This window comes from Podarcis gaigeae (genome assembly GCF_964106915.1).
Source record: "Podarcis gaigeae genome assembly, chromosome: Z".
NCBI lineage: Eukaryota > Metazoa > Chordata > Lepidosauria > Squamata > Lacertidae > Podarcis > Podarcis gaigeae.
Genome location: NC_139691.1, coordinates 283794 through 310803, shown reverse-complemented (window position 1 = coordinate 310803; position 27010 = coordinate 283794). Strand labels below are relative to the sequence as shown.

Sequence of the window (27010 nt, the reverse complement as noted above, 5' to 3'; positions counted from 1 at the left end):
GAAAGGGAAAGTGGTGGGGGGGCTGGAAGGGGTGAAAGGGAAAGGGGTTGGGGGGCGGAAAGGGAAAGGGAAGAAAGGAAAAGTGCTTAGGGGGCGGAAAGGGAAAGGGGTTGGGGGGCTGAGAGGGAAAGTGGGGGAGGGAAAGAGAAAAGGAAAGGGGTTGGGGGGCTGGAAGGGGTGAAAGGGAAAGGGGTTGGGGGGCGAAGAGCTTAGGGGGCGGAAAGGGAAAGGAAAGAAAGGGAAAGGGGTTGGGGGGCTGAGAGGGGAAGGAGGAAGGGGATGAAAGGGGTATGGGGTGAAAGGGAAAGTGGGGGGCTGAGAGGGAAAGGTAAGAAAGGGAAAGGGGTTGGGGGGCTGAGAGGGAAAGGGGGGGAGGGAAAGAGAAAAGGAAAGGGGTTGGGGGGCTGGAAGGGGTGAAAGGGAAAGGGGTTGGGGGGCTGAGAGGGAAAGTGGGGGAGGGAAAGAGAAAAGGAAAGGGGTTGGGGGGCTGGAAGAGCTTAGGGGGCGGAAAGGGAAAGGAAAGAAAGGGAAAGTGGTGGGGGGGGCTGGAAGGGGTGAAAGGGAAAGTGGGGGGTGAAAGAGAAAAGGAAAGGGAAAGGGGTTGGGGGGCGGAAAGGGAAAGGGAAGAAAGGAAAAGTGCTTAGGGGGCGGAAAGGGAAAGGGGTTGGGGGGCTGAGAGGGAAAGTGGGGGAGTGAAAGAGAAAAGGAAAGGGGTTGGGGGGCTGGAAGGGGTGAAAGGGAAAGGGGTTGGGGGGCGAAGAGCTTAGGGGGCGGAAAGGGAAAGGAAAGAAAGGGAAAGGGGTTGGGGGGCTGAGAGGGGAAGGAGGAAGGGGATGAAAGGGGTATGGGGTGAAAGGGAAAGTGGGGGGCTGAGAGGGAAAGGTAAGAAAGGGAAAGGGGTTGGGGGGCTGAGAGGGAAAGGGGGGGAGGGAAAGAGAAAAGGAAAGGGGTTGGGGGGCTGGAAGGGGTGAAAGGGAAAGGGGTTGGGGGGCGAAGAGCTTAGGGGGCGGAAAGGGAAAGGAAAGAAAGGGAAAGGGGTTGGGGGGCTGGGAGGGGAAGGAGGAAGGGGATGAAAGGGGTATGGGGTGAAAGGGAAAGTGGGGGGCTGAGAGGGAAAGGTAAGAAAGGGAAAGGGGTTGGGGGGCTGAGAGGGAAAGTGGGGGAGGGAAAGAGAAAAGGAAAGGGGTTGGGGGGCTGGAAGGGGTGAAAGGGAAAGGGGTTGGGGGGCTGGGAGGGGAAGGAGGAAGGGGATGAAAGGGGTATGGGGTGAAAGGGAAAGTGGGGGGCGGAGAGGGAAAGGTAAGAAAGGGAAAGGGGTTGGGGGGCTGAGAGGGAAAGTGGGGGAGGGAAAGAGAAAAGGAAAGGGGTTGGGGGGCTGGAAGGGGTGAAAGGGAAAGGGGTTGGGGGGCTGGGAGGGGAAGGAGGAAGGGGATGAAAGGGGTATGGGGTGAAAGGGAAAGTGGGGGGCGGAGAGGGAAAGGTAAGAAAGGGAAAGGGGTTGGGGGGCTGAGAGGGAAAGTGGGGGAGGGAAAGAGAAAAGGAAAGGGGTTGGGGGGCTGGAAGGGGTGAAAGGGAAAGTAGGGGGGGCGAAGAGCTTAGGGGGCTGAAAGGGAAAGGAAAGAAAGGGAAAGTGGTGGGGGGGCTGGAAGGGGTGAAAGGGAAAGTGGGGGGTGAAAGAGAAAAGGAAAGGGAAAGGGGTTGGGGGGCGGAAAGGGAAAGGGAAGAAAGGAAAAGTGCTTAGGGGGCGGAAAGGGAAAGGGGTTGGGGGGCTGAGAGGGAAAGTGGGGGAGGGAAAGAGAAAAGGAAAGGGGTTGGGGGGCTGGAAGGGGTGAAAGGGAAAGGGGTTGGGGGGGGCGAAGAGCTTAGGGGGCGGAAAGGGAAAGGAAAGAAAGGGAAAGGGGTTGGGGGGCTGGGAGGGGAAGGAGGAAGGGGATGAAAGGGGTATGGGGTGAAAGGGAAAGTGGGGGGCTGAGAGGGAAAGGTAAGAAAGGGAAAGGGGTTGGGGGGCTCCAAAGCCAACCCTTCTCCGCCCACTAGAACTCCTTCCGGCGCTACAACTCCCAGGCGCCCGGGGAAACACAGAGCGCCGCATCCCTATTGGACGCCTTCCCCTTCCTGGAGTGCGAGGTGCGAGGGATCCACTGGGTGCGAGGGATCCACTGGGCGCCATCCATTTCGAGGGCGCTATGGTTCCCGAGCAAGAAAGCAAAGCGCCTGGGTTTTTCCTCCAAGCTTGGGAACGGGAGCGCCGGGTGGGAGAGATCCACTGGGTGCGAGAGATCCACCGGGTGCCGCCCGTTGGGGGCGCTACGGTTCCCGCACGATAACGCTGTTTGTTTGCAAGTCCAGCGCCTGGTCCCCCCCCCCGCGGGAACTGAAGCGCTGGGTGGGAGAGATCCGCTGGGTGGGAGAGATCCACTGGGTGCAAGAGATCCACCGGGTGCCGTCCGTTGGGGGCGCTACGGTTCCCGCACGATAACGCTGTTTGTTTGCAAGTCCAGCGCCTGGTCCCCCCCCCGCGGGAACTGAAGCGCTGGGTGGGAGAGATCCGCCGGGTGGGAGAGATCCACTGGGTGCAAGAGATCCACCGGGTGCCGTCCGTTGGGGGCGCTACGGTTCCCACACGATAACGCTGTTTGTTTACAAATCCAGCACCTGGTCCCCCCCCCCGCGGGAACTGAAGCGCTGGGTGGGAGAGATCCGCTGGGTGAGAGAGATCCGCCGGGTGGGAGAGATCCACTGGGTGCTGTACTTTGGGGACGCTATGGTTCCCACAAAATAAAGCTATTTCTTCACAAGCCAAGTGTCTCGTTTTTTCCCCGCTGGGAACTGAAGTGCTGGGTGGGGGGGGATCCACTGGGTGTGAGAGATCTGCCAGCTGGGAGGGATCCACGGAGTGAGAGAGATCTGCTGGGCAGGAGAGATCTGCTGGGCGTCATCAGTTTGGGAACGCTACGGTTCCCAAGGCTGGGAAGTGAAGTGCCGGGTGCGAGAGATCCACTGGGTGGGAGGGACCCACTGGGTGCGAGAGATCTGCCAGCTGGCAGGGATCCACGGAGTGGGAGAGATCTGCCGGGCGGGAGGGATCCACTGGGCGCCATCCCTTTGGGAACGCTATGGTTCCCAAGGCTGGGAACTGAAGTGCCGCGTGCGAGAGATCCACTGGGTGCCAGGGATCCACTGGGTGCCGTCTGTTTGGGACGCTATGGTTCCCAAGGCTGGGAACTGAAGTGCCGCGTGCGATAGATCCACTGGGTGCCAGGGATCCACTGGGTGCCGTCTGTTTGGGACGCTATGGTTCCCAAGGCTGGGAACTGAAGTGCCGCGTGCGAGAGATCCACTGGGTGCCAGGGATCCACTGGGTGCCGTCTGTTTGGGACGCTATGGTTCCCAAGGCTGGGAACTGAAGTGCCGCGTGCGAGAGATCCACTGGGTGCCAGGGATCCACTGGGTGCCGTCTGTTTGGGACGCTATGGTTCCCAAGGCTGGGAACTGAAGTGCCGTGTGCCAGGGATCCACTGGGCGTCAGGGATCCACTGGGTGCCGTCTGTTTGGGACGCTATGGTTCCCAAGGCTGGGAACTGAAGTGCCGCGTGCGAGAGATCCACTGGGTGCCAGGGATCCGCTGGGTGCCGTCTGATTGGGACGCTATGGTTCCCAAGGCTGGGAACTGGAGTGCCGCGTGCGAGAGATCCACTGGGTGCCAGGGATCCACTGGGTGCCGTCTGTTTGGGACGCTATGGTTCCCAAGGCTGGGAACTGAAGTGCCGCGTGCGAGAGATCCACTGGGTGCCAGGGATCCACTGGGTGCCGTCTGTTTGGGACGCTATGGTTCCCAAGGCTGGGAACTGAAGTGCCGCGTGCGAGAGATCCACTGGGTGCCAGGGATCCACTGGGTGCCGTCTGTTTGGGACGCTATGGTTCCCAAGGCTGGGAACTGAAGTGCCGCGTGCCAGGGATCCACTGGGTGCCAGGGATCCACTGGGTGCCGTCTGTTCGGGACGCTATGGTTCCCAAGGCTGGGAACTGAAGTGCCGCGTGCGAGAGATCCACTGGGTGCCAGGGATCCACTGGGTGCCGTCTGGGACGCTATGGTTCCCAAGGCTGGGAGCTGAAGTGCCGCGTGCGAGAGATCCACTGGGTGCCAGGGATCCACTGGGTGCCGTCTGTTTGTGACGCTATGGTTCCCAAGGCTGGGAACTGAAGTGCCGCGTGCGAGAGATCCACTGGGCGCCAGGGATCCACTGGGTGCCGTCTGTTTGGGACGCTATGGTTCCCAAGGCTGGGAACTGAAGTGCCGCGTGCGAGAGATCCACTGGGCGCCAGGGATCCACTGGGTGCCGTCTGTTTGGGACGCTATGGTTCCCAAGGCTGGGAGCTGAAGTGCCACGTGCGAGAGATCCACTGGGTGCCAGGGATCCACTGGGTGCCGTCTGTTTGGGACGCTATGGTTCCCAAGGCTGGGAACTGAAGTGCCGCGTGCCAGGGATCCACTGGGTGCCAGGGATCCACTGGGTGCCGTCTGTTTGGGACGCTATGGTTCCCAAGGCTGGGAACTGAAGTGCCGCGTGCCAGGGATCCACTGGGTGCCAGGGATCCACTGGGTGCCGTCTGTTTGGGACGCTATGGTTCCCAAGGCTGGGAACTGAAGTGCCGCGTGCGAGAGATCCACTGGGTGCCAGGGATCCACTGGGTGCCGTCTGTTTGGGACGCTATGGTTCCCAAGGCTGGGAACTGAAGTGCCGTGTGCCAGGGATCCACTGGGCGTCAGGGATCCACTGGGTGCCGTCTGTTTGGGACGCTATGGTTCCCAAGGCTGGGAACTGAAGTGCCGCGTGCGAGGGATCCACTGGGTGCCAGGGATCCACTGGGCGCCGTCTGTTTGGGACGCTATGGTTCCCAAGGCTGGGAACTGAAGTGCCGCATGCGAGAGATCCACTGGGTGCCAGGGATCCACTGGGTGCCGTCTGTTCGGGACGCTATGGTTCCCAAGGCTGGGAACTGAAGTGCTGCGTGCGAGAGATCCACTGGGTGCCAGGGATCCACTGGGTGCCGTCTGTTTGGGACGCTATGGTTCCCAAGCCTGGGAACTGAAGTTCCGCGTGCGAGAGATCCACTGGGTGCCAGGGATCCACTGGGTGCCGTCTGTTTGGGACGCTATGGTTCCCACGGCTGGGAACTGAAGTGCCAGGTGCAAGAGATCCACTGGGTGCTACAGTTCCCACACAAAAAGTTCTCTCCCCCCCCCCCAGGAATTGAAGTGCCGGGTGCGAGAGGCGCGGTGCCGGGTGGGAGAGATCCGCCGGGTGGGAGAGATCCACTGGGTCTCTGGGGGCGCTACGGTTCCCACACAGTCAAGTTCTTGACAAGCCAAGCGCCTGGTTTTTCCCTCCAAGGCTGGGAACTGAAGCGCCGGGTGGGAGAGATCCACTGGGTGCAAGAGATCTGCCGGATCCCGGTCATTGGGGGACACTATGGTTCCCACGGAATAAAGCTGTTTATTGGCAAGCCAAGCGCCGGGTTTTCCCCTCCAAGGCTGGGAACTGAAGCGCCGGGTGCAAGAGATCTGCTGGGTCCAAGGGATCCGCCGGGTGCAAGAGATCCACTGGGCGCCGCCCGTTTGGGGGCGCTAAGGTTCCCACACATGAAAGCTATTTATTCGCAAGCCCTGGTTCCCCCCCAGTTGTTGGAATAATAATAATAATAATAATAATAATAATAATAATAATATCCAAATACGTACATTACAAATAATAATAATAATAATAATATCCAAATAGGTACATTACTAATAATAATAATAATAATAATATCCAAATAGGTGCATTACAAATAATAATAATAATAATAATAATAATAATAATATCCAAATAGGTACATTACTAATAATAATAATAATAATATCCAAATAGGTACATTACTACTAATAATAATAATAATATCCAAATAGGTGCATTACAAATAATAATAATAATAATATCCAAATAGGTACATTACAAATAATAATAATAATAATAATAATAATAATAATAAAGATATCCAAACAAGTACATTACAAGTATTAGTAATAATATTAATAATAATAGAGATATGCAGATAATAACACTGATATCCAGACATTATAAGTAAATAATAATAATAATAATAATAATCTAGATTTGCAGATATGTAGATTACATGTTGCGATAATAATATAGATACATAGGTAGTTGAAGTAAGAATAATTATAGATACATTACAAATAATAATAATAATAATAATAATAATAATAATAAAGATATCCAAATAAGTACATTACAAGTATTAGTAATAATATTAATATTATTATTAATAATAATAAAGATATGCAGATAATAATACTGATATCCAGACATGTACATTATAAGTAAATAATAATAATAATAATAATAATAATAATAATAATAATATCCAATTAGGTAGATTACAAGTTACAAATAATTATAAAAATTACCAGTTATAAAAATTATAAAAATTACCAATTATAAAAATTACTACTACTACTAATAATAATACTAATAATAACAATAATAATAATAATAAAGACATGCCAATAATGGTACATTACAAGTTAATAATAATAATAATAATAATAATAATAATAATAATAATAGATATGCAGATAGGTAGATTACAACAACAACTAATAATAATAATAATAACAATAATAACAATAATAATAAAGACATGCCAATAATGGTACATTACAAGTTAATAATAATAATAATAATAATAATAATAATAATAATAATAATAATAATAATAGATATGCAGATAGGTAGATTACAACAACAACTAATAATAATAATAACAATAATAATAATAAAGACATGCCCATAATAACACTGATATCCAGACATGTCCATTATAAGTAAATAATAATAATAATAATAATAATAATAATAATAATAATAATAATATAGATATCCAATCAGGTAGATTCCAAATCATTAGAAATTAATCATTCGAATCATTATTAGAAATTAGGAGATTTTATTAGGAATTATTAGAATTATTCGATCCAAATGCACCCCCCTCTCCGCAAACACAACTTGGACCCGCCCCCCCGGTGACATCACGCCCCGACGACATCACAGTCCGGCCCTTATGACATCACGGAATCTCCTGACCTCACCTTCTCAGCAGAGGGATTCCCAGCCATGCTGCTGCTCCTCCTGCCTCTCCTCTTCCTATTGGCTGCGCCCGGTAAATCTCCAAATTGACCAATTGGGGGGGGGATTCGAACCCGGGACCCCAATGAACCTTTTCCGGATCTTTCCGCAGCCCGGCCCCCGCCGGATCTGGACCCCTTCTCGGCCTCGGAGGAAGCCGACGAGATGGACCCGGGCGCCGACGGAGGAGAGGACCCCGGAGAGAACGGGCCCGGGGACGAGGTGCGTGGGGAAGTTTCCGGGAAGTTTCCTGTCTGTTTTCAAAGAGTTTCCTGCCTATTTCCTCTCTATTTCCTGGGAGTTTAGTGTCTCTTTCCAGGGAGTTTCCTGTCTATTTCCTCTCTATTTCCTGGGAGTTTCCTGTCTATTTCCTGGGAGTTTCCTGTCTGTTCCCAGGGAGTTTCCTGTTTCTTTCCTGTTTCTTTCCGGGGAGTTGCCTGCCTATTTCCTGTCTGTTTTCAGGGAGTTTCCTGTTTGTGTCCTGTTGATTTCCAGGGAGTTTCCTGTCTTATTTCCTGTCTGCTTTCAGGGAGTTTCCTGCCTATTTCCTGTCTATTTCCTGGGAGTTTCCTGTCTCTTTTCTGGGAGTTTCCTCTCTATTTCCTCTCTATTTCCAAGGAGTTTCCTGTCTCTTCCCAGGGAGTTTCCTGTTTCTTTCCTCTCTATTTCCTGGGAGTTTAGTGTCTCTTTCCAGGGAGTTTCCTGTCTAATTCCTGTCTATTTCCAGGGGGTTTCCTGTCTATTTCCTCTCTATTTCCTGGGAGTTGAGTGTCTCTTTCCTGGGAGTTTCCTGTCTATTCCCTGTCTATTTCCCGGGAGATTCCTGCCTAATTCCTGTCAATTTTCAGGAAGTTTCCTGTTTAGTTTCCTGTTTTTTTCTGGGGAGTTTCCTGTCTATTTCCAGGAAGTTTTGCATCTATTTCCTGGGAGTTTACTGCCTATTTCCTCTCTATTTCCTGGGAGTTTCCTGTCTGTTTTCAGGGAGTTTCCTGTTGGTTTTCTGTCTATTTTCAGGGAGTTTCCTGTTTGTTTCCTGTCTATTTCCAAGGAGTTTCCTGTCTCTTTCCAGGGAGTTTCCTGTTTGTTTCCTGTTTCTTTCCGGGGAGTTTCCTGTCTATTTCCTGTCTATTTCCAAGGAGTTTCCTGTCTCTTCCCAGGGAGTTTCCTGTTTCTTTCCTGTCTCTTTCCGGGGAGTTTCCTGCCTATTTCCTGTCTGTTTTCAGGGAGTTTCCTGTTTGTTTCCTGTTGATTTCCAGGGAGTTTCCTGTCTTATTTCCTGTCTATTTCCTGGGAGTTTCCTGTCTCTTTTCTGGGAGTTTCCTCTCTATTTCCAAGGAGTTTCCTGTCTCTTCCCAGGGAGTTTCCTGTTTCTTTCCTGTTTCTTTCCGGGGAGTTTCCTGCCTATTTCCTGACTATTTTCAGGGAGTTTCCTGCCTATTTCCAGGACGTTTCCTGTTTGTTTCCTGGGTTTTTCCGGGGAGTTTCCTGTCTCTTTTCTGGGAGTTTCCTCTCTATTTCCTCTCTATTTCCAAGGAGTTTCCTGTCTCTTCCCAGGGAGTTTCCTGTTTCTTTCCTGTTTCTTTCCGGGGAGTTTCCTGCCTGTTTCCTGTCTGTTTTCAGGGAGTTTCCTGTTTGTTTCCTGTTTATTTCCAGGGAGTTTCCTGTCTTATTTCCTGTCTATTTTCAGGGAGTTTCCTGTTTCTTTCCTGTCTCTTTCCGGGGAGTTTCCTGCCTATTTCTTGTCTGTTTTCAGGGAGTTTCCTGTTTGTTTCCTGTTGATTTCCATGGAGTTTCCTGTCTTATTTCCTGTCTGTTTTCAGGGAGTTTCCTGTTTGTTTCCTGTTGATTTCCAGGGAGTTTCCTGTCTTATTTCCTGTCTATTTTCAGGGAGTTTCCTCCCTATTTCCTCTCAATTTCCAAGGAGTTTCCTGTCTCTTTCCAGGGAGTTTCCTGTTTCTTTCCTGTCTCTTTCCGGGGAGTTTCCTGTCTTATTTCCTGTCTGTTTTCAGGGAGTTTCCTGTTTGTTTCCTGTTGATTTCCAGGGAGTTTCCTGTCTTATTTCCTGTCTATTTCCTGGGAGTTTCCTCCCTATTTCCTGTCTGTTTTTAGGGAGTTTCCTGTCTATTTCCTCTCTATTTCCTGGGAGTTTAGTGTCTCTTTCCAGGGAGTTTCCTGTCTATTCCCTGTCTATTTCCAGGGAGTTTCCTGCCTATTTCCTGTCTGTTTCTTGGGAGTTTAGTGTCTCTGTCCAGAGAGTTTCCTGTCTATTTCCTGTCTATTTCCTGGGAGTTTCCTGTCTATTTCCTGTTTGTTTCCTGTCTATTTTCAGGGAGTTTCCTGTTTGTTTCCTGTCTATTTCCAAGGAGTTTCCTGTCTCTTTTCTGGAGTTTCCTCTCTATTTCCTCTCTATTTTCAGGGAGTTTCCTGCCTATTTCCAGGGAGTTTCCTGTTTATTTCCTGGGTTTTTCCGGGGAGTTTCCTGTCTATTTCCTGGGAGTTTCCTGTCTCTTTCCAGGGAGTTTCCTGCCTATTTCCTGTCTATTTTCAGGGAGTTTCCTGTCTATTTCCTGGGAGTTTCTTGTCTATTTCCAGGAAATAGACAGGAAACTCCCAGGAAAGAGACAGGAAATAGGCAGGAAACTCCCTGGAAATAAACAGGAAACTCCCTGGAAACAGACAGGAAATAGGCAGGAAACTCCCTGGAAATAGACAGGAAACTCCCTGGAAATAGACAGGAAACACCCTGGAAATAGACAGGAAACATCCCGGGGCGAAAACAGGAAATAGACAGGAAACTCCCTGGAAAGAGACAGGAAACTCCCAGGAAATGGAAAGGAAATAGACAGGAAACGCCCTGGAAATAGACAGGAAACTCCCTGACCTGCTAGCTTTCTGCTTGCGGGGAATAGACAGGAAATTCCCACGCTAAGGTTCCCGCGCTAAGGTTCCCGCGCTAAGGTTCCCACACTAAAATTCCCACGCTAAGGTTCCCGCGCTAAAGTTCCCGCACTATGGTTCCCGCGCTATGGTTCCCACACTAAAATTCCCGCGCTAAAATTCCCGCGCTAAGGTTCCCACGCTAAGGTTCCCACACTAAAATTCCCATGCTAAAATTCCCGCGCTAAGGTTCCCGCACTACGTTTCCCATGCTATCCTTCTTGCGCGAAGGTTTCCATGCTAAGGTTCCCGCGCTACGGTTCCCGTGCTGCCGCTCCAACGCTAAGGTTCCCACGCTAACATTCTCGCACTATGGTTCCCGCAGGGCGCGAGACCCGAACCCGAAACCTCCCCCAGGATCGCCCATTGCGGGGAGACACCTATGTGCGCTAAGGTTCCCGCAGTAAAATTCCCGCGCTAAGGTTCCCGCGCTAAAGTTCCCGCGCTATGGTTCCCACACTAAAATTCCCATGCTAAGGTTCCCACACTAAAATTCCCGCGCTAAGGTTCCCGCACTACGTTTCCCATGCTATGCTTCTTGCGCTGTTTCCATGCTAAGGTTCCCGCGCTACGGTTCCCGTGCTGCCGCTCCAACGCTAAGGTTCCCACGCTAACATTCTCGCACTATGGTTCCCGCAGGGCGCGAGACCCGAACCCGAAACCTCCCCCAGGATCACCCATTGCGGGGAGACACCTATGTGCGCTACGGTTCCCGCGCTAAGGTTCCCGCACTAAAATTCCCATGCTAAGGTTCCCGCGCTAAAGTTCCCGCGCTATGGTTCCCGTGCTATGGTTCCCAAACTAAAATTCCCATGCTAAGGTTCCTGCACTACGTTTCCCATGCTATGCTTCTTGCGCTAAGGTTTCCATGCTAAGGTTCCCGCGCTACGGTTCCCGCGCTATGGTTCCCACACTAAAATTCCCATGCTAAGGTTCCCACACTAAAATTCCCGCGCTAAGGTTCCCGCACTACGTTTCCCATGCTATGCTTCTTGCGCTGTTTCCATGCTAAGGTTCCCGCGCTACGGTTCCCGTGCTGCTGCTCCAACGCTAAGGTTCCCACGCTAACATTCTCGCACTATGGTTCCCGCAGGGCGCGAGACCCGAACCCGAAACCTCCCCCAGGATCGCCCATTGCAGGGAGACACCTATGTGCGCTACGGTTCCCGCGCTAAGGTTCCCGCACTAAAATTCCCGCGCTAAGGTTCCCGCGCTATGGTTCCCGCGCTATGGTTCCCACACTAAAATTCCCATGCTAAGGTTCCCACACTAAAATTCCCGCGCTAAGGTTCCCGCGCTACGTTTCCCATGCTATGCTTCTTGCGCTGTTTCCATGCTAAGGTTCCCGCGCTACGGTTCCCGTGCTACCGCTCCAACGCTAAGGTTCCCACGCTAAGATTCTCGCACTATGGTTCCCGCGCTATGTTTCCCGTGCTATGCTTCTTGCGCTAAGGTTCCCGTGCTACGGTTCCCGTGCTGCCGCTCCAACGCTAAGGTTCCCACGCTAACATTCTCGCACCATGGTTCCCGCAGGGCGCGAGACCCGAACCCGAAACCTCCCCCAGGATCGCCCATTGCGGGGAGACACCTATGTGCGCTAAGGTTCCCGCAGTAAAATTCCCGCGCCAAGGTTCCCGCGCTAAAGTTCCCGCGCTATGGTTCCCGTGCTATGGTTCCCAAACTAAAATTCCCATGCTAAGGTTCCTGCACTACGTTTCCCATGCTATGCTTCTTGCGCTAAGGTTTCCATGCTAAGGTTCCCGCGCTACGGTTCCCGCGCTATGGTTCCCACACTAAAATTCCCATGCTAAGGTTCCCACACTAAAATTCCCGCGCTAAGGTTCCCGCACTACGTTTCCCATGCTATGCTTCTTGCGCTGTTTCCATGCTAAGGTTCCCGCGCTACGGTTCCCGTGCTGCCGCTCCAACGCTAAGGTTCCCACGCTAACATTCTCGCACTATGGTTCCCGCACTAAAGTTCCCAAACTAAGGTTCCCGCACTACAATTCCCACACTAAAATTCCCGCGCTAAGGTTCCCGCACTAAAATTCCCGCGCTAAGGTTCCCGCACTAAGGTTCCCACACTTACCTCCTTGCTTTCTGCTTCCAGGCGCTGATGGACTTCCCGCCGCGGGGCATGCGGCGCCGGCGCCAGGCGGCCTTCCTTGAACCCGGGCCGCACACTAGGGTGAGTCTCCCCTACCCTCTTGGCGCCGGGTGCGAAACCGGGTGCGAAACGCGCTACAATTCCCACCTCTCTCTTCTGCCATTCCGGGTCCCGGGTGCGACTCGCGCTATAACTCCCATCTCTGTCTCCCGCAGTACGTCGAAGACGCCAGGATTCCCGTCCAGCACCGGGGGGTCGCTCTGCAAAGTAAGGCGCCGGCGCCGGGTGCCGAAAGGCAGGGGGGTGTCGGAATTCGAGGCGGGAACCTTAGGATGGGAACCGTAGCGCGGCGTCCGCTTCTACCCACACTGGGCGATCCTGGAGACGGTTGCGGGTTCGAGTCTCCTGCCCTGTGGGAACCTTAGCGCGGGAACCTTAGCGCATGAAACAGCGCGGGAATTTTAGTAAGGGAACATTAGAACGGGAACCTTAGCATGGGAACTGTAGCACGGGAACTGTAGCGCGCATAGGCTTCTCCCTGCAATGGGCGATCCTGGGGAAGGTTGCGGGTTCGAGTCTCCCTCCCGGTGGGAACCTTAGCGCGGGAACTATAGCGCAGGAATTTCAACATGGGAATCTTAGCATGGGAACCTTAGCGCGGGAATTTTGTGTAAGTTTTAGCGCGGGAACCTTAGCGCGGGAACTATAGCGCAGGAATTTCAACATGGGGATTTTAGCATGGGAACCTTAGCGCAGAATTGGATGGGGATCCTGGGGAAGGTTGCGGGTTCGAGTCTCCCTCCCGGTGGGAACCTTAGCGCGGGAATATTAGTGTGGGAATTTTAGCACGGGAACCTTAGCGCAGAATTGGATGGGGATCCGGGGGAAGGTTGCGGGTTCGAGTCTCCCTCCCGGTGGGAACCTTAGCGCGGGAACTATAGCGCAGGAATTTCAACATGTGAATCTTAGCATGGGAACCTTAGCGCGGGAATTTTGTGTAAGTTTTAGCGCGGGAACCTTAGCGCGGGAACTATAGCGCAGGAATTTCAACATGGGGATTTTAGCATGGGAACCTTAGCGCAGAATTGGATGGGGATCCTGGGGAAGGTTGCGGGTTCGAGTCTCCCTCCCCGTGGGAACCTTAGCGCGGGAATATTAGTGTGGGAATTATAGCGCGCGAACCTTAGTGCGGGAACCTTAGTGCGGGGATTTTGTGGGAATTTTAGCACGGGAACCTTAGCGCAGAATTGGATGGGGATCCTGGGGAAGGTTGCGGGTTCGAGTCTCCCTCCCCGTGGGAACCTTAGCGCGGGAACCATAGCGCAGGAACCATAGCGCAGGAATTTTAACATGGTAATCTTAGCATGGGAACTATAGCGCAGGAATTTCAACATGGGAATCTTAGCATGGGAAGCTTAGCGCGGGAACTATAGCGCAGGAATTTTAACATGGGAATCTTAGTGCAGAATTGGATGGGGATCCTGGGGAAGGTTGCGGGTTCGAGTCTCCCTCCCCGTGGGAACCTTAGCATGGAAACCTTAGCGTGGGAATTTTAGCACGGGAACCTTAACGCGGGAACTATAGCGCGGGAATTTTAACATGGGAATCTTAGCATGGGAACTATAGCGCAGGAATTTTAACATGGGAATCTTAGCATGGGAACTATAGCGCAGGAATTTTAACATGGGAATCTTAGGGCGGGAACTATAGCGCATGAATTTTAACATGGGGATCATAGCATGGGAACTATAGCGCGGGAATTTTACCATGGGAATCTTAGCGCAGAATTGGATGGGGATCCTGGGGAAGGTTGCGGGTTCGAGTCTCCCTCCCGGCGGGAACCTTAGCGTGGGAACTATAGCGCGGGAATTTTAACATGGGAATCTTAGCATGGGAACTATAGCGCAGGAATTTTAACATGGGGATCATAGCATGGGAACTATAGCGCAGGAATTTTAACATGGGAATCTTAGCATGGGAACTATAGCGCAGGAATTTTAACATGGGAATCTTAGCATGGGAACTATAGCGCAGGAATTTTAACATGGGAATCTTAGCATGGGAACTATAGCACGGGAATTTTAACATGGGAATCTTAGCATGGGAACTATAGTGCGGGAATTTTAACATGGGAATCTTAGCATGGGAACTATAGCGCAGGAATTTGGATGGGGATCCTGGGGGAGGTTGCGGGTTCGAGTCTCCCTCCCGGTGGGAACCTTAGCGCGGGAACTATAGCGCGGGAATTTTAACATGGGAACCTTAGCGCAGGAACCTTAGTGCGGAGATTTTGTGGGAGTTTTAGCGCAGGAACCTTAGCGCGGGAACTATAGCGCAGGAATTTTAACATGGGAATCTTAGCATGGGAACTATAGCACGGGAATTTTAACATGGGAATCTTAGCATGGGAACTATAGCGCAGGAATTTCAACATGGGAATCTTAGCATGGGAACTATAGCGCAGGAATTTTAACATGGGAATCTTAGCATGGGAACTATAGCGCAGGAATTTCAAAATGGTAATCTTAGCATGGGAACTATAGCGCAGGAATTTTAACATGGGAATCTTAGCATGGGAACTATAGCGTGGGAATTTTAACATGGGAATCTTAGCACGGGAACTATAGCGCAGGAATTTCAACATGGGAATCTTAGCGCGGGAACCTTAGCGTGGGAATTTTAACATAGGAATCTTAGCACGGGAACCTTAGCGCAGAATTGGATGGGGATCCTGGGGGAGGTTGCGGGTTCGAGTCTCCCTCCCGGTGGGAACCTTATCGCGGGAACTATAGCGCAGGAATTTTAACATGGGAACCTTAGCGCGGGAACCTTAGCGTGGGAATTTTAGCATGGGAACCTTAGCATGGGAACCTTAGCGCGGGAACTATAGCGCAGGAATTTTAACATGGGAATCTTAGCGCAGAATTGGATGGGGATCCTGTGGAAGGTTGCGGGTTCGAGTCTCCCTCCCGGCGGGAACCTTAGCGTGGGAACTATAGCGCGGGAATTTTAACATGGGAATCTTAGCATGGGAACTATAGCGCAGGAATTTTAACATGGGGATCATAGCATGGGAACTATAGCGCAGGAATTTCAACATGGGAATCTTAGCATGGGAACTATAGCGCAGGAATTTCAACATGGGAATCTTAGCATGGGAACTATAGCGCGGGAATTTTAACATGGGAATCTTAGTATGGGAACTATAGCGTGGGAATTTTAACATGGGAATCTTAGCACGGGAACTATAGCGCATGAATTTTAACATGGGAATCTTAGCATGGGAACTATAGCGCAGGAATTTTAACATGGGAATCTTAGCATGGGAACTATAGCGCAGGAATTTTAACATGGGAATCTTAGCATGGGAACTATAGCGCAGGAATTTCAAAATGGTAATCTTAGCATGGGAACTATAGCGCAGGAATTTTAACATGGGAATCTTAGCATGGGAACTATAGCGCAGGAATTTTAACATGGGAATCTTAGCACGGGAACCTTAGCGCAGAATTGGATGGGGATCCTGGGGGAGGTTGCGGGTTCGAGTCTCCCTCCCGGTGGGAACCTTATCGCGGGAACTATAGCGCAGGAATTTTAACATGGGAACCTTAGCGCGGGAACCTTAGCGTGGGAATTTTAGCATGGGAACCTTAGCATGGGAACCTTAGCGCGGGAACTATAGCGCAGGAATTTTAACATGGGAATCTTAGCGCAGAATTGGATGGGGATCCTGTGGAAGGTTGCGGGTTCGAGTCTCCCTCCCGGCGGGAACCTTAGCGTGGGAACTATAGCGCGGGAATTTTAACATGGGAATCTTAGCATGGGAACTATAGCGCAGGAATTTTAACATGGGGATCATAGCATGGGAACTATAGCGCGGGAATTTTAACATGGGAATCTTAGCATGGGCACTATAGCGCATGAATTTTAACATGGGGATCATAGCATGGGAACTATAGCACGGGAATTTTAACATGGGAATCTTAGCATGGGAACTATAGCGCGGGAATTTTAACATGGGAACCTTAGCGTGGGAACTATAGCGCGGGAATTTTAACATGGGAATCTTAGCGCGGGAACCTTAGCGCATGAATTTTGACATGGGAATCTTAGCATGGGAACTATAGCGCAGGAATTTTAACATGGGAATCTTAGCATGGGAACTATAGCGCAGGAATTTCAACATGGGAATCTTAGCATGGGAACTATAGCGCGGGAATTTTAACATGGGAATCTTAGCATGGGAACTATAGCGCGGGAATTTTAACATGGGAATCTTAGCATGGGAACTATAGCGCGGGAATTTTAACATGGGAACCTTAGCGTGGGAACTATAGCGCGGGAATTTTAACATGGGAATCTTAGCATGGGAACTATAGCGCGGGAATTTTAACATGGGAATCTTAGCATGGGAACTATAGCGCGGGAATTTTAACATGGGAATCTTAGCATGGGAACTATAGCGCAGGAATTTTAACATGGGAATCTTAGCGCGGGAACCTTAGCGCATGAATTTTGACATGGGAATCTTAGCATGGGAACTATAGCGCGGGAATTTTAACATGGGAATCTTAGCGCGGGAACCTTAGCGCAGGAATTTTGACATGGGAATCTTAGCACGGGAACCTTAGCGCAGAATTGGATGGGGATCCTGGGGGAGGTTGCGGGTTCGAGTCCCCCTCCCGGTGGGAACCTTAGCACGGGGATTTTTGCGCGGGAAACGTAGCGCGGCGCCGTTTTTCCCGCAGTGGCGCCGCCGGAGGAGTGCGCCTGCCCCGAGCCGCTGGCCAAGGGGACGCTGGTGGCCATGGTGGCCGTCCTGGCCTTTCTAGGCTTCTTCTCGACGTCGGTCTTGTTGGTAGTGGCCGTCTGTTTGCTGCGCCTGGTGGAGCGCCAGCGGTGAGTAGAAATAGAAATAGAAATATATCAAAGAAAATAGAAATCGAAATAGAAATATGTACATATAACTATATAAAAGGAAAAGTAAATATAAATATGAATGTATAAAATAAATATAAATATAAATATATAAAAGTAAAAGTAAATATAAATATGAATGTATAAAATAAATATAAATATAACTATATAAAAGTAAAAGTAAATCTAAATATGAATATCTAAAATAAATATAAATGTAAATATATTAAAGAAAATATCAATATATAAAAGTAAAAGTAAATATGAATATAAATATATAAAAGAAAATGTAAATATAAATATAAATGTATAAATATAAATATATAAAAGTAAATATGAATATGAATATGAATATAAATGTAAATATGAATATGAATATATTATACATATATAAATATAAATATATAAAAGTAAATATGAACATATATATAAATATGAATATGAATATGAATATAAATATATAAAAGAAAATATAAATATTAATATGAATATAAATATACGAAATTAAATATGAATGTAAATATGAATATAAATATGAATATAAATGTAAATGTAAATGTAAATGTAAAAGTAAATATGAATATAAATATGAATATAAATGTAAATGTAAATATGAATATAAATATATAAGTATACATATATAAATATAAATATATAAAAGTAAATATGAACATATATATAAATATGAATATGAATATGAATATGAATATATAAAAGAAAATATAAATATAAATCTAAATATAAATATATGAAAGTAAATATGAATGTAAATATGAATATAAATATGAATATAAATCTAAATATAAATGTAAATGTAAAAGTACATATGAATATAAATATGAATATGAATGTAAATATGAATGTAAATATATAAGTATAAATATATAAATATATAAAAGTAAATATTAATATATATAAATATGAATATGAATATGAATATATAAAAGAACATATAAATATAAATATATGAAAGTAAATATGAATGTAAATATGAATATAAATATGAATATAAATGTAAATATAAATGTAAATGCAAATATGAAATAAGGATAACGAAGTATACTGTGAATTAAATTTATAAATATATGTCTAATAAATATAAGTGTAATATTAATTTTATATATATATATATAATTTAAATAAGTATAATATTAATTAAATGTATAAATATTATATATTTATAAATATATAAATATATAAATATAATAAAAATAGGTGTAATATAAATTAAATATATAATTTATAATGTATATAATTATATATATATAATTATCTGCTTCTTCTTCTTAGTATTATTATAAAATTGTAATAATAATAATAATCATAATCATAATCATAATAATAATCATAATAACAATAATATAAATTAAATCTATAAATATTATATATTTATAAATATATAAATATATAAATCTATAAATATTATAAAAATAGGTATAATATAAATTAAATATATAATTTATAAATTTATATATATATATATATATATATATATATCTGCTTCTTATTATTATTATTATTATAAAATTGTAATAATAATAATAATAATAATAATAATAATATGCAGATAAGTAGACTACAATATTATCAATATATTATTATTATTATTATTATTATTATTATTATATTATTATTATATTATTTTTATATTATATTATTATTATTATTATTGTTATTATATTATTATATTATTATTATATTATTATTATATTATTATTATTAATTATTATTATTATTATAATATTATTATTATTATTAATTATTATTATTATTATATATTATTATTATTATTATTATTATTATTATTATTATTATTATATTATTATTATTATTATTATTATTATTTATTATTATATATTATTATATATATTATTATTATTATTATTATATTATTATTATTATTATTATTATTATTATTATTATTATTCTTCTTCTTCTTCTTCGAGTGCCAGCTCTCTGGTTTAAACCCCGCCTCTCCCTTCCAGGAAGTCGGGGAAGGACGCCAGCGCCATGTCCAACAGGCCCCTCCCTCCGCTGCCGTGAGTTTCCTGTGGGCGGGGCCAGGAGTGGGCGGGGCTAATATGAACATGAACACGATTCTTAATATTAATTATTATTAATTATCGCAGACCGCCCCGCCCGGAGCGCGTCTACCTGTCGACCAAATCGGCGCCCGGGTACGAGAGGCTGACAGCCGCCAGTCCGTGAGTACCTGTCAATCATCCTCGAACCCGGCACACAGCCCTGTCAATCATCCCGTCGTTCGAAGCAATAAGCTGTCAATCATCCTCGAACCCGGGACCCGGCCCTGTCAATCATCCCGTCGTTCAAAGCAATAAGCTGTCAGTCATTCTCGAACCCGGGACCCGGCCCTGTCAATCATCCCGTCGTTCGAAGCAATAAGCTGTCAGTCATTCTCGAACCCGGCACCCGGCCCTGTCAATCATCCCGTCATCCAAACAATAAGTTGTCAATCATTCTCGAACCCGGGACCCAGCCCTGTCAATCATCCCGGCGTTCGAAGCAATCACCTGTCAATCATTCTCGAACCCGGGACCCGGCCCTGTCAATCATCCTGTCGGTCGAAGCAATAACCTGTCAATCATTCTTGAACCCGGGACCCAGCCCTGTCAATCATCCCGTCATTCGAAGCAATAAGCTGTCAGTCATTCTCGAACCCGGGACCCGGCCCTGTCAATCATCCCGTCGTTCGAAGCAATCAGCTGTCAGTCATTCTCGAACCCGGGACCCAGCCCTGTCAATCATCCCGTCGTTCGAAGCAATAAGCTGTCAGTCATCCTCGAACCCGGGACCCAGCCCTGTCAATCATCCCGTCGGTCGAAGCAATAAGCTGTCAGTCATTCTCGAACCCGGGACCCATCCCTGTCAATCATCCCGTCGTTCGAAGCAATAAGCTGTCAATCATTCTCGAACCCGGGACCCAGCCCTGTCAATCATCCCGTCGTTCGAAGCAATAAGCTGTCAATCATTCTCGAACCCGGGACCCAGCCCTGTCAATCATCCCGGCGTTCGAAGCAATAAGCTGTCAGTCATTCTCGAACCCGGGACCCGGCCCTGTCAATCATCCCGGCGTTCGAAGCAATCACCTGTCAATCATTCTCGAACCCGGGACCCGGCCCTGTCAATCATCCTGTCGGTCGAAGCAATAAGCTGTCAGTCATCCTCGAACCCGGGACACAGCCCTGTCAATCATCCCGTCGTCCAAACAATAAGCTGTCAATCATTCTCGAACCTGGGACCCAGTCCTGTCAATCATCCCGTCGTTCCAAGCAATAAGCTGTCAGTCATTCTCGAACCCGGGACCCGGCCCTGTCAATCATCCCGTCGTTCGAAGCAATAAGCTGTCAGTCATTCTCGAACCCGGGACCCAGCCCTGTCAATCATCCCGGCGTTCGAAGCAATCACCTGTCAATCATTCTCGAACCCGGGACCCGGCCCTGTCAATCATCCCGTCGTTCGAAGCAATAAGCTGTCAGTCATCCTCGAACCCGGGACCCGGCCCTGTCAATCATCCCGGCGTTCGAAGCAATAAGCTGTCAATCATTCTCGAACCCGGGACCCAGCCCTGTCAATCATCCCGTCGTTCGAAGCAATAAGCTGTCAGTCATTCTCGAACCCGGGACCCGGCCCTGTCAATCATCCCGTCGTTCGAAGCAATAAGCTGTCAATCATCCTCGAACCCGGGACCCGGCCCTGTCAATCATCCCGCCGTTCGAAGCAATAAGCTGTCAATCATTCTCGAACCCGGGACCCGGCCCTGTCAATCATCCCGCCGTTCGAAGCAATCACCTGTCAATCATTCTCGAACCCGGGACCCAGCCCTGTCAATCATCCCGTCGTTCGAAGCAATAAGCTGTCAATCATCCTCGAACCCGGGACCCAGCCCTGTCAATCATCCCGTCGTTCGAAGCAATAAGCTGTCAATCATCCTCGAACCCGGGACCCGGCCCTGTCAATCATCCCGCCGTTCGAAGCAATAAGCTGTCAATCATTCTCGAACCCGGGACCCGGCCCTGTCAATCATCCCGCCGTTCGAAGCAATCACCTGTCAATCATTCTCGAACCCGGGACCCAGCCCTGTCAATCATCCCGTCGTTCGAAGCAATAAGCTGTCAATCATCCTCGAACCCGGGACCCAGCCCTGTCAATCATCCCGTCGTTCGAAGCAATAAGCTGTCAGTCATTCTCGAACCCGGGACCCGGCCCTGTCAATCATCCCGTCGTTCGAAGCAATAAGCTGTCAATCGTCCTCGAACCCGGGACCCAGCCCTGTCAATCATCCCGTCGTTCGAAGCAATAAGCTGTCAGTCATTCTCGAACCCGGGACCCAGCCCTGTCAATCATCCCGTCGTTCGAAGCAATAACCTGTCAATCATTCTCGAACCTGGGACCCAGCCCTGTCAATCATCCCGCCGTTCGAAGGAATAACCTGTCAATCATTCTCGAACCCGGGACCCAGCCCTGTCAATCATCCCGTCGTTCGAAGGAATAACCTGTCAATCATTCTCGAACCCGGGACCCAGCCCTGTCAATCATCCTGTCGTTCGAAGGAATAACCTGTCAATCATTCTCGAACCCGGGACCCGGCCCTGTCAATCATCCTGTCGTTCAAAGGAATAACCTGTCAATCATTCTCGAACCCGGGACCCAGCCCTGTCAATCATCCCGCCGTTCGAAGGAATAACCTGTCAATCATTCTCGAACCCGGGACCCAGCCCTGTCAATCATCCCGCCGTTCGAAGGAATAACCTGTCAATCATTCTCGAACCCGGGACCCGGCCCTGTCAATCATCCCGCCGTTTGAAGCAATAAGCTGTCAATCGTCCTCGAACCCGGGACCCGGCCCTGTCAATCATCCCGTCGTTCGAAGCAATAAGCTGTCAATCATTCTCGAACCCGGGACCCAGCCCTGTCAATCATCCCGTCGTTCGAAGCAATCACCTGTCAATCGTCCTCGAACCCGGGACCCGGCCCTGTCAATCATCCCGTCGTTCGAAGCAATAAGCTGTCAATCATTCTCGAACCCGGGACCCAGCCCTGTCAATCATCCCGTCGTTCGAAGCAATCACCTGTCAATCATCCTCGAACCCGGGACCCGGCCCTGTCAATCATCCCGTCGTTCGAAGCAATAAGCTGTCAGTCATTCTCGAACCCGGGACCCAGCCCTGTCAATCATCCCGCCGTTCGAAGCAATAAGCTGTCAATCATTCTCGAACCCGGGACCCGGCCCTGTCAATCATCCCGCCGTTCGAAGCAATCACCTGTCAATCATTCTCGAACCCGGGACCCAGCCCTGTCAATCATCCCGTCGTTCGAAGCAATAAGCTGTCAATCATCCTCGAACCCGGGACCCAGCCCTGTCAATCATCCCGTCGTTCGAAGCAATAAGCTGTCAGTCATTCTCGAACCCGGGACCCGGCCCTGTCAATCATCCCGTCGTTCGAAGCAATAAGCTGTCAATCGTCCTCGAACCCGGGACCCAGCCCTGTCAATCATCCCGTCGTTCGAAGCAATAAGCTGTCAGTCATTCTCGAACCCGGGACCCAGCCCTGTCAATCATCCCGTCGTTCGAAGCAATAACCTGTCAATCATTCTCGAACCTGGGACCCAGCCCTGTCAATCATCCCGCCGTTCGAAGGAATAACCTGTCAATCATTCTCGAACCCGGGACCCAGCCCTGTCAATCATCCCGTCGTTCGAAGGAATAACCTGTCAATCATTCTCGAACCCGGGACCCAGCCCTGTCAATCATCCTGTCGTTCGAAGGAATAACCTGTCAATCATTCTCGAACCCGGGACCCGGCCCTGTCAATCATCCTGTCGTTCAAAGGAATAACCTGTCAATCATTCTCGAACCCGGGACCCAGCCCTGTCAATCATCCCGTCGTTCGAAGGAATAACCTGTCAATCATTCTCGAACCCGGGACCCAGCCCTGTCAATCATCCCGTCGTTCGAAGGAATAACCTGTCAATCATTCTCGAACCCGGGACCCGGCCCTGTCAATCATCCCGCCGTTTGAAGCAATAAGCTGTCAATCGTCCTCGAACCCGGGACCCGGCCCTGTCAATCATCCCGTCGTTCGAAGCAATAAGCTGTCAATCATTCTCGAACCCGGGACCCAGCCCTGTCAATCATCCCGTCGTTCGAAGCAATCACCTGTCAATCATCCTCGAACCCGGGACCCGGCCCTGTCAATCATCCCGTCGTTCGAAGCAATAAGCTGTCAGTCATTCTCGAACCCGGGACCCAGCCCTGTCAATCATCCCGTCGTTCGAAGCAATAAGCTGTCAATCATCCTCGAACCCGGGACCCAGCCCTGTCAATCATCCCGTCGTTCGAAGCAATAAGCTGTCAGTCATTCTCGAACCCGGGACCCGGCCCTGTCAATCATCCCGTCGTTCGAAGCAATAACCTGTCAGTCATCCTCGAACCCGGGACCCAGCCCTGTCAATCATCCCGTCGTTCGAAGCAATAAGCTGTCAGTCATTCTCGAACCCGGGACCCAGCCCTGTCAATCATCCCGTCGTTCGAAGGAATAACCTGTCAATCATTCTCGAACCCGGGACCCGGCCCTGTCAATCATCCCGTCGTTCGAAGCAATAAGCTGTCAATCATCCTCGAACCCGGGACCCGGCCCTGTCAATCATCCCGTCGTTCGAAGCAATAAGCTGTCAATCATTCTCGAACCCGGGACCCGGCCCTGTCAATCATCCCGTCGTTCGAAGCAATAAGCTGTCAATCATTCTCGAACCCGGGACCCGGCCCTGTCAATCATCCCGTCGTTCGAAGCAATAAGCTGTCAATCATTCTCGAACCCGGGACCCAGCCCTGTCAATCATCCCGTCGTTCGAAGCAATAAGCTGTCAATCATTCTCGAACCCGGGACCCGGCCCTGTCAATCATCCCGTCGTCCAAACAATAAGCTGTCAATCATTCTCGAACCCGGGACCCAGCCCTGTCAATCATCCCGGCGTTCGAAGCAATCACCTGTCAATCATTCTCGAACCCGGGACCCAGCCCTGTCAATCACCCCGTCGTTCGAACCAATAACCTGTCAATCATCCTGTGATCGAGGGGGCGGGACCAGACGACCCCGGTTGCCCCCTCCCTGTCAATCATTCCGGGATTCGAATCCGGGACCTGTCAATCATTCCGGGTTCAAATTGATAACCTGTCCATCAGATTGTCAATCCTTCCCTATCAAATCGATGACCTGTCAATCATGATGTGGGCGGGAGCAGAGGACCCTGGTTGCCCCATCCCTGTCAATCATTCTGTCACTCAAATAGATCACCTGTCAATCATTTTGGGTTATAGGGGGCGGGACCAGATGCCAATGGTTCTCCCATCCCTGTCAATCATTCTGTCCTTCAAATCAATAACCTGTCAATCATTCTGGCATCCAGGGGGCGGGACCAGGCGACCCCGGTGGCCCCATCCCTGTCAATCATTCCGGGATTCGGATCCGGGTTCAAATTGAGAACCTGTCCATCAAATTGTCGGTCCTTCCCTATCAAATCGATGACCTGTCAATCATTCTGGCATCCAGGGGGCGGGACCTTCCCTGTCCATCATTCCGTCATTCAAATCGATAACCTGTCAATCATTTTGGGTGATAGGGGGGCGGGACCAGATGCCAATGGTTCTCCCACCCCTGTCAATCATTCAGGTATTCAGGGGGCGGGACCATCCCTGTCCATCATTCTGTCATTCAAATAACCTGTCAATCATTCTGGGATTGAACCCTGGTTACCCCATCCCTGTCAATCATCCCTGTCAATCAAACCCAGTCGCCTGTCAATCAAACCCTGGTCAAACCCCGGTTGCCTGTCAATCATTCCGGGTTCAAATCAACAACCCCGGTTGCCTGTCAATCATTCCGGCTTCAAATCGACAACCCCGGTTGTCAATCGAATTGATAACCTGTCAATCAAATGGAGAACCTGTCAATCGAATTGATAACCTGTCAATCAAATGGAGAACCTGTCACTCCAATTGGTAACCTGTCAATCAGGGATCAGACAACCCCGGTTGCCCCAGGCACCATAGCGCGTTGTCAATCACCCTGGGACCCGACCTGTCAATCATTGCCCCACCGCTGTCAATCATCCTGGTCAGTCATCCCTGTCACCTGTCAATCATCCCGGCACCCAGACAACCCTGGTTGCCTGTCAATCATAACCCTGGTTGCGCCGGGAACCGTAGCGCGCTGTCAATCAACCCTGTCAATCAACCCCAGCCGCCTGTCAATCCAACCCTGGTCAAACCCCGCTTGCCTGTCAATCATCCCGGGTTCAAATCGACAACCCCGGTTGCCTGTCAATCACAACCCGGGTTGCGCCGGGAACCGTAGCGCGCTGTCAATCATCCTGGGACCCGACCTGTCCATCATTGCCACATCCCTGTCCATCATTCTGTCATTCAAATCAATCACCCTGGTTTCCCCATCCCTGCAAACATTCTGGGATTGAACCTCCCTGTCAATCATTCCGTCATTCAAACCCTAACCTGTAAATCAAATTGATAACCTGTCAATCAAATAACCTGCCAATCAAATCCTTTCATTCAAATGGCGAACCTGTCAATCAAATGGATAACCTGTCAATCATTCTGAGATCCAGGGGGAGGGATCAGACAGGGATCAGACAACCCCGGTTGCCCCGGGAACCATAGCGCGGTGTCAATCACCCTGGGACCCGACCTGTCAATCATCGCCCCACCCCCTGTCAATCATCCCGGCTTCAGCTCCCTAACCTGACAGCTCACCCGTCAATCATCCCGGCACCCAGACAGCCCTGCTTGCCTGGGAACCGTAGCGCCGTTTCCTTTTCCAGGCGCACCCCGGAAGGCGGGGCCTACCTGAGCGCCAGCGAGTTGCAGCCGGGTCCCAGGTAAGCCCCGCCCCTCCCGGCCCCGCCCCTTCCCCGGACGCCTGGGTCCCTCCGCTCAACCCCGCACTACGTTTCCCAGCAGCCGCCAGGCGCCGAGCTACCAGACGAGGGGCGTCTACCAAGCCGCCGTCGCCACGGAAACGGAGAGCAAGTCAGTCAGAGGGAAGGGGCGGGGGAAGGGGGCGGGGCTTACCCTCCCCTGTCCATCAAAAGCGGGTCCCTGTCAATCAAACCAGGGGACCTTTTCTCGTTTTGAAGGAACCTTCCGGAAAGCGAATACATCACCGTCAACCCGGCGCCGGGTTTTTCCAGGTGGGGTTTGTATCAATATTCATATTAATATTACTTATCTTTATTTGTTATATATATTTATATTATTATATATATATATATATATATATATATATATATATCCCATTCTCTTATTATACACACACATATATATTTATATTATTTATATTTATATTTATATTCATATGATTTACTTTCTATATATAGTTATATTATTTATATTTATTTTCTATTTCTATTTATTTTCTATATATATTCATATTCATATTCATCTTCATATTATTTATTTTCTATTTCTATTTATATTATTTATATTTATTTTCTATTTCTATCTATATTATTTATATTTATTTTCTATATATATTTATATTTATATTTATATTCATATTATTTACTTTCTATATATAGTTATATTATTTATATTTATTTTCTATTTATATTTATTTTCTATATATATTTAATTCATATTTATATTCATATTATTTATTTTCTATTTCTATTTCTATTATTTATATTTATTTTCTATATATATTTATATTTATATTCATATTCATATGATTTACTTTCTATATATAGTTATATTATTTATATTTATTTTCTATTTATATTTATTTTCTATATATATTTATATTTATATTCATATTCATATTATTTA

At 48.3% G+C, this 27010-nt stretch overlaps 1 protein-coding gene across 1 annotated transcript in view; it reads left to right on the top strand.

The window, feature by feature from the left end:
• Positions 1-2186: 2186 nt before the first annotated feature.
• LOC310837120 (uncharacterized protein) overlaps positions 2187-27010 on the top strand; it is a gene marked incomplete at its 5' end in the record, with an annotated part of 36039 nt that continues 11215 nt past the window's right edge. The window contains 11 exons of the mRNA XM_083723187.1: positions 2187-2312; positions 5253-5358; positions 7303-7412; positions 12238-12315; positions 12450-12501; positions 16983-17133; positions 19137-19190; positions 19281-19355; positions 26008-26064; positions 26144-26215; positions 26323-26376. Coding sequence (XP_083579313.1) covers positions 2187-2312; positions 5253-5358; positions 7303-7412; positions 12238-12315; positions 12450-12501; positions 16983-17133; positions 19137-19190; positions 19281-19355; positions 26008-26064; positions 26144-26215; positions 26323-26376 — 935 coding nt within the window. The remainder of the gene's footprint in view (positions 2313-5252; positions 5359-7302; positions 7413-12237; positions 12316-12449; positions 12502-16982; positions 17134-19136; positions 19191-19280; positions 19356-26007; positions 26065-26143; positions 26216-26322; positions 26377-27010) is intronic.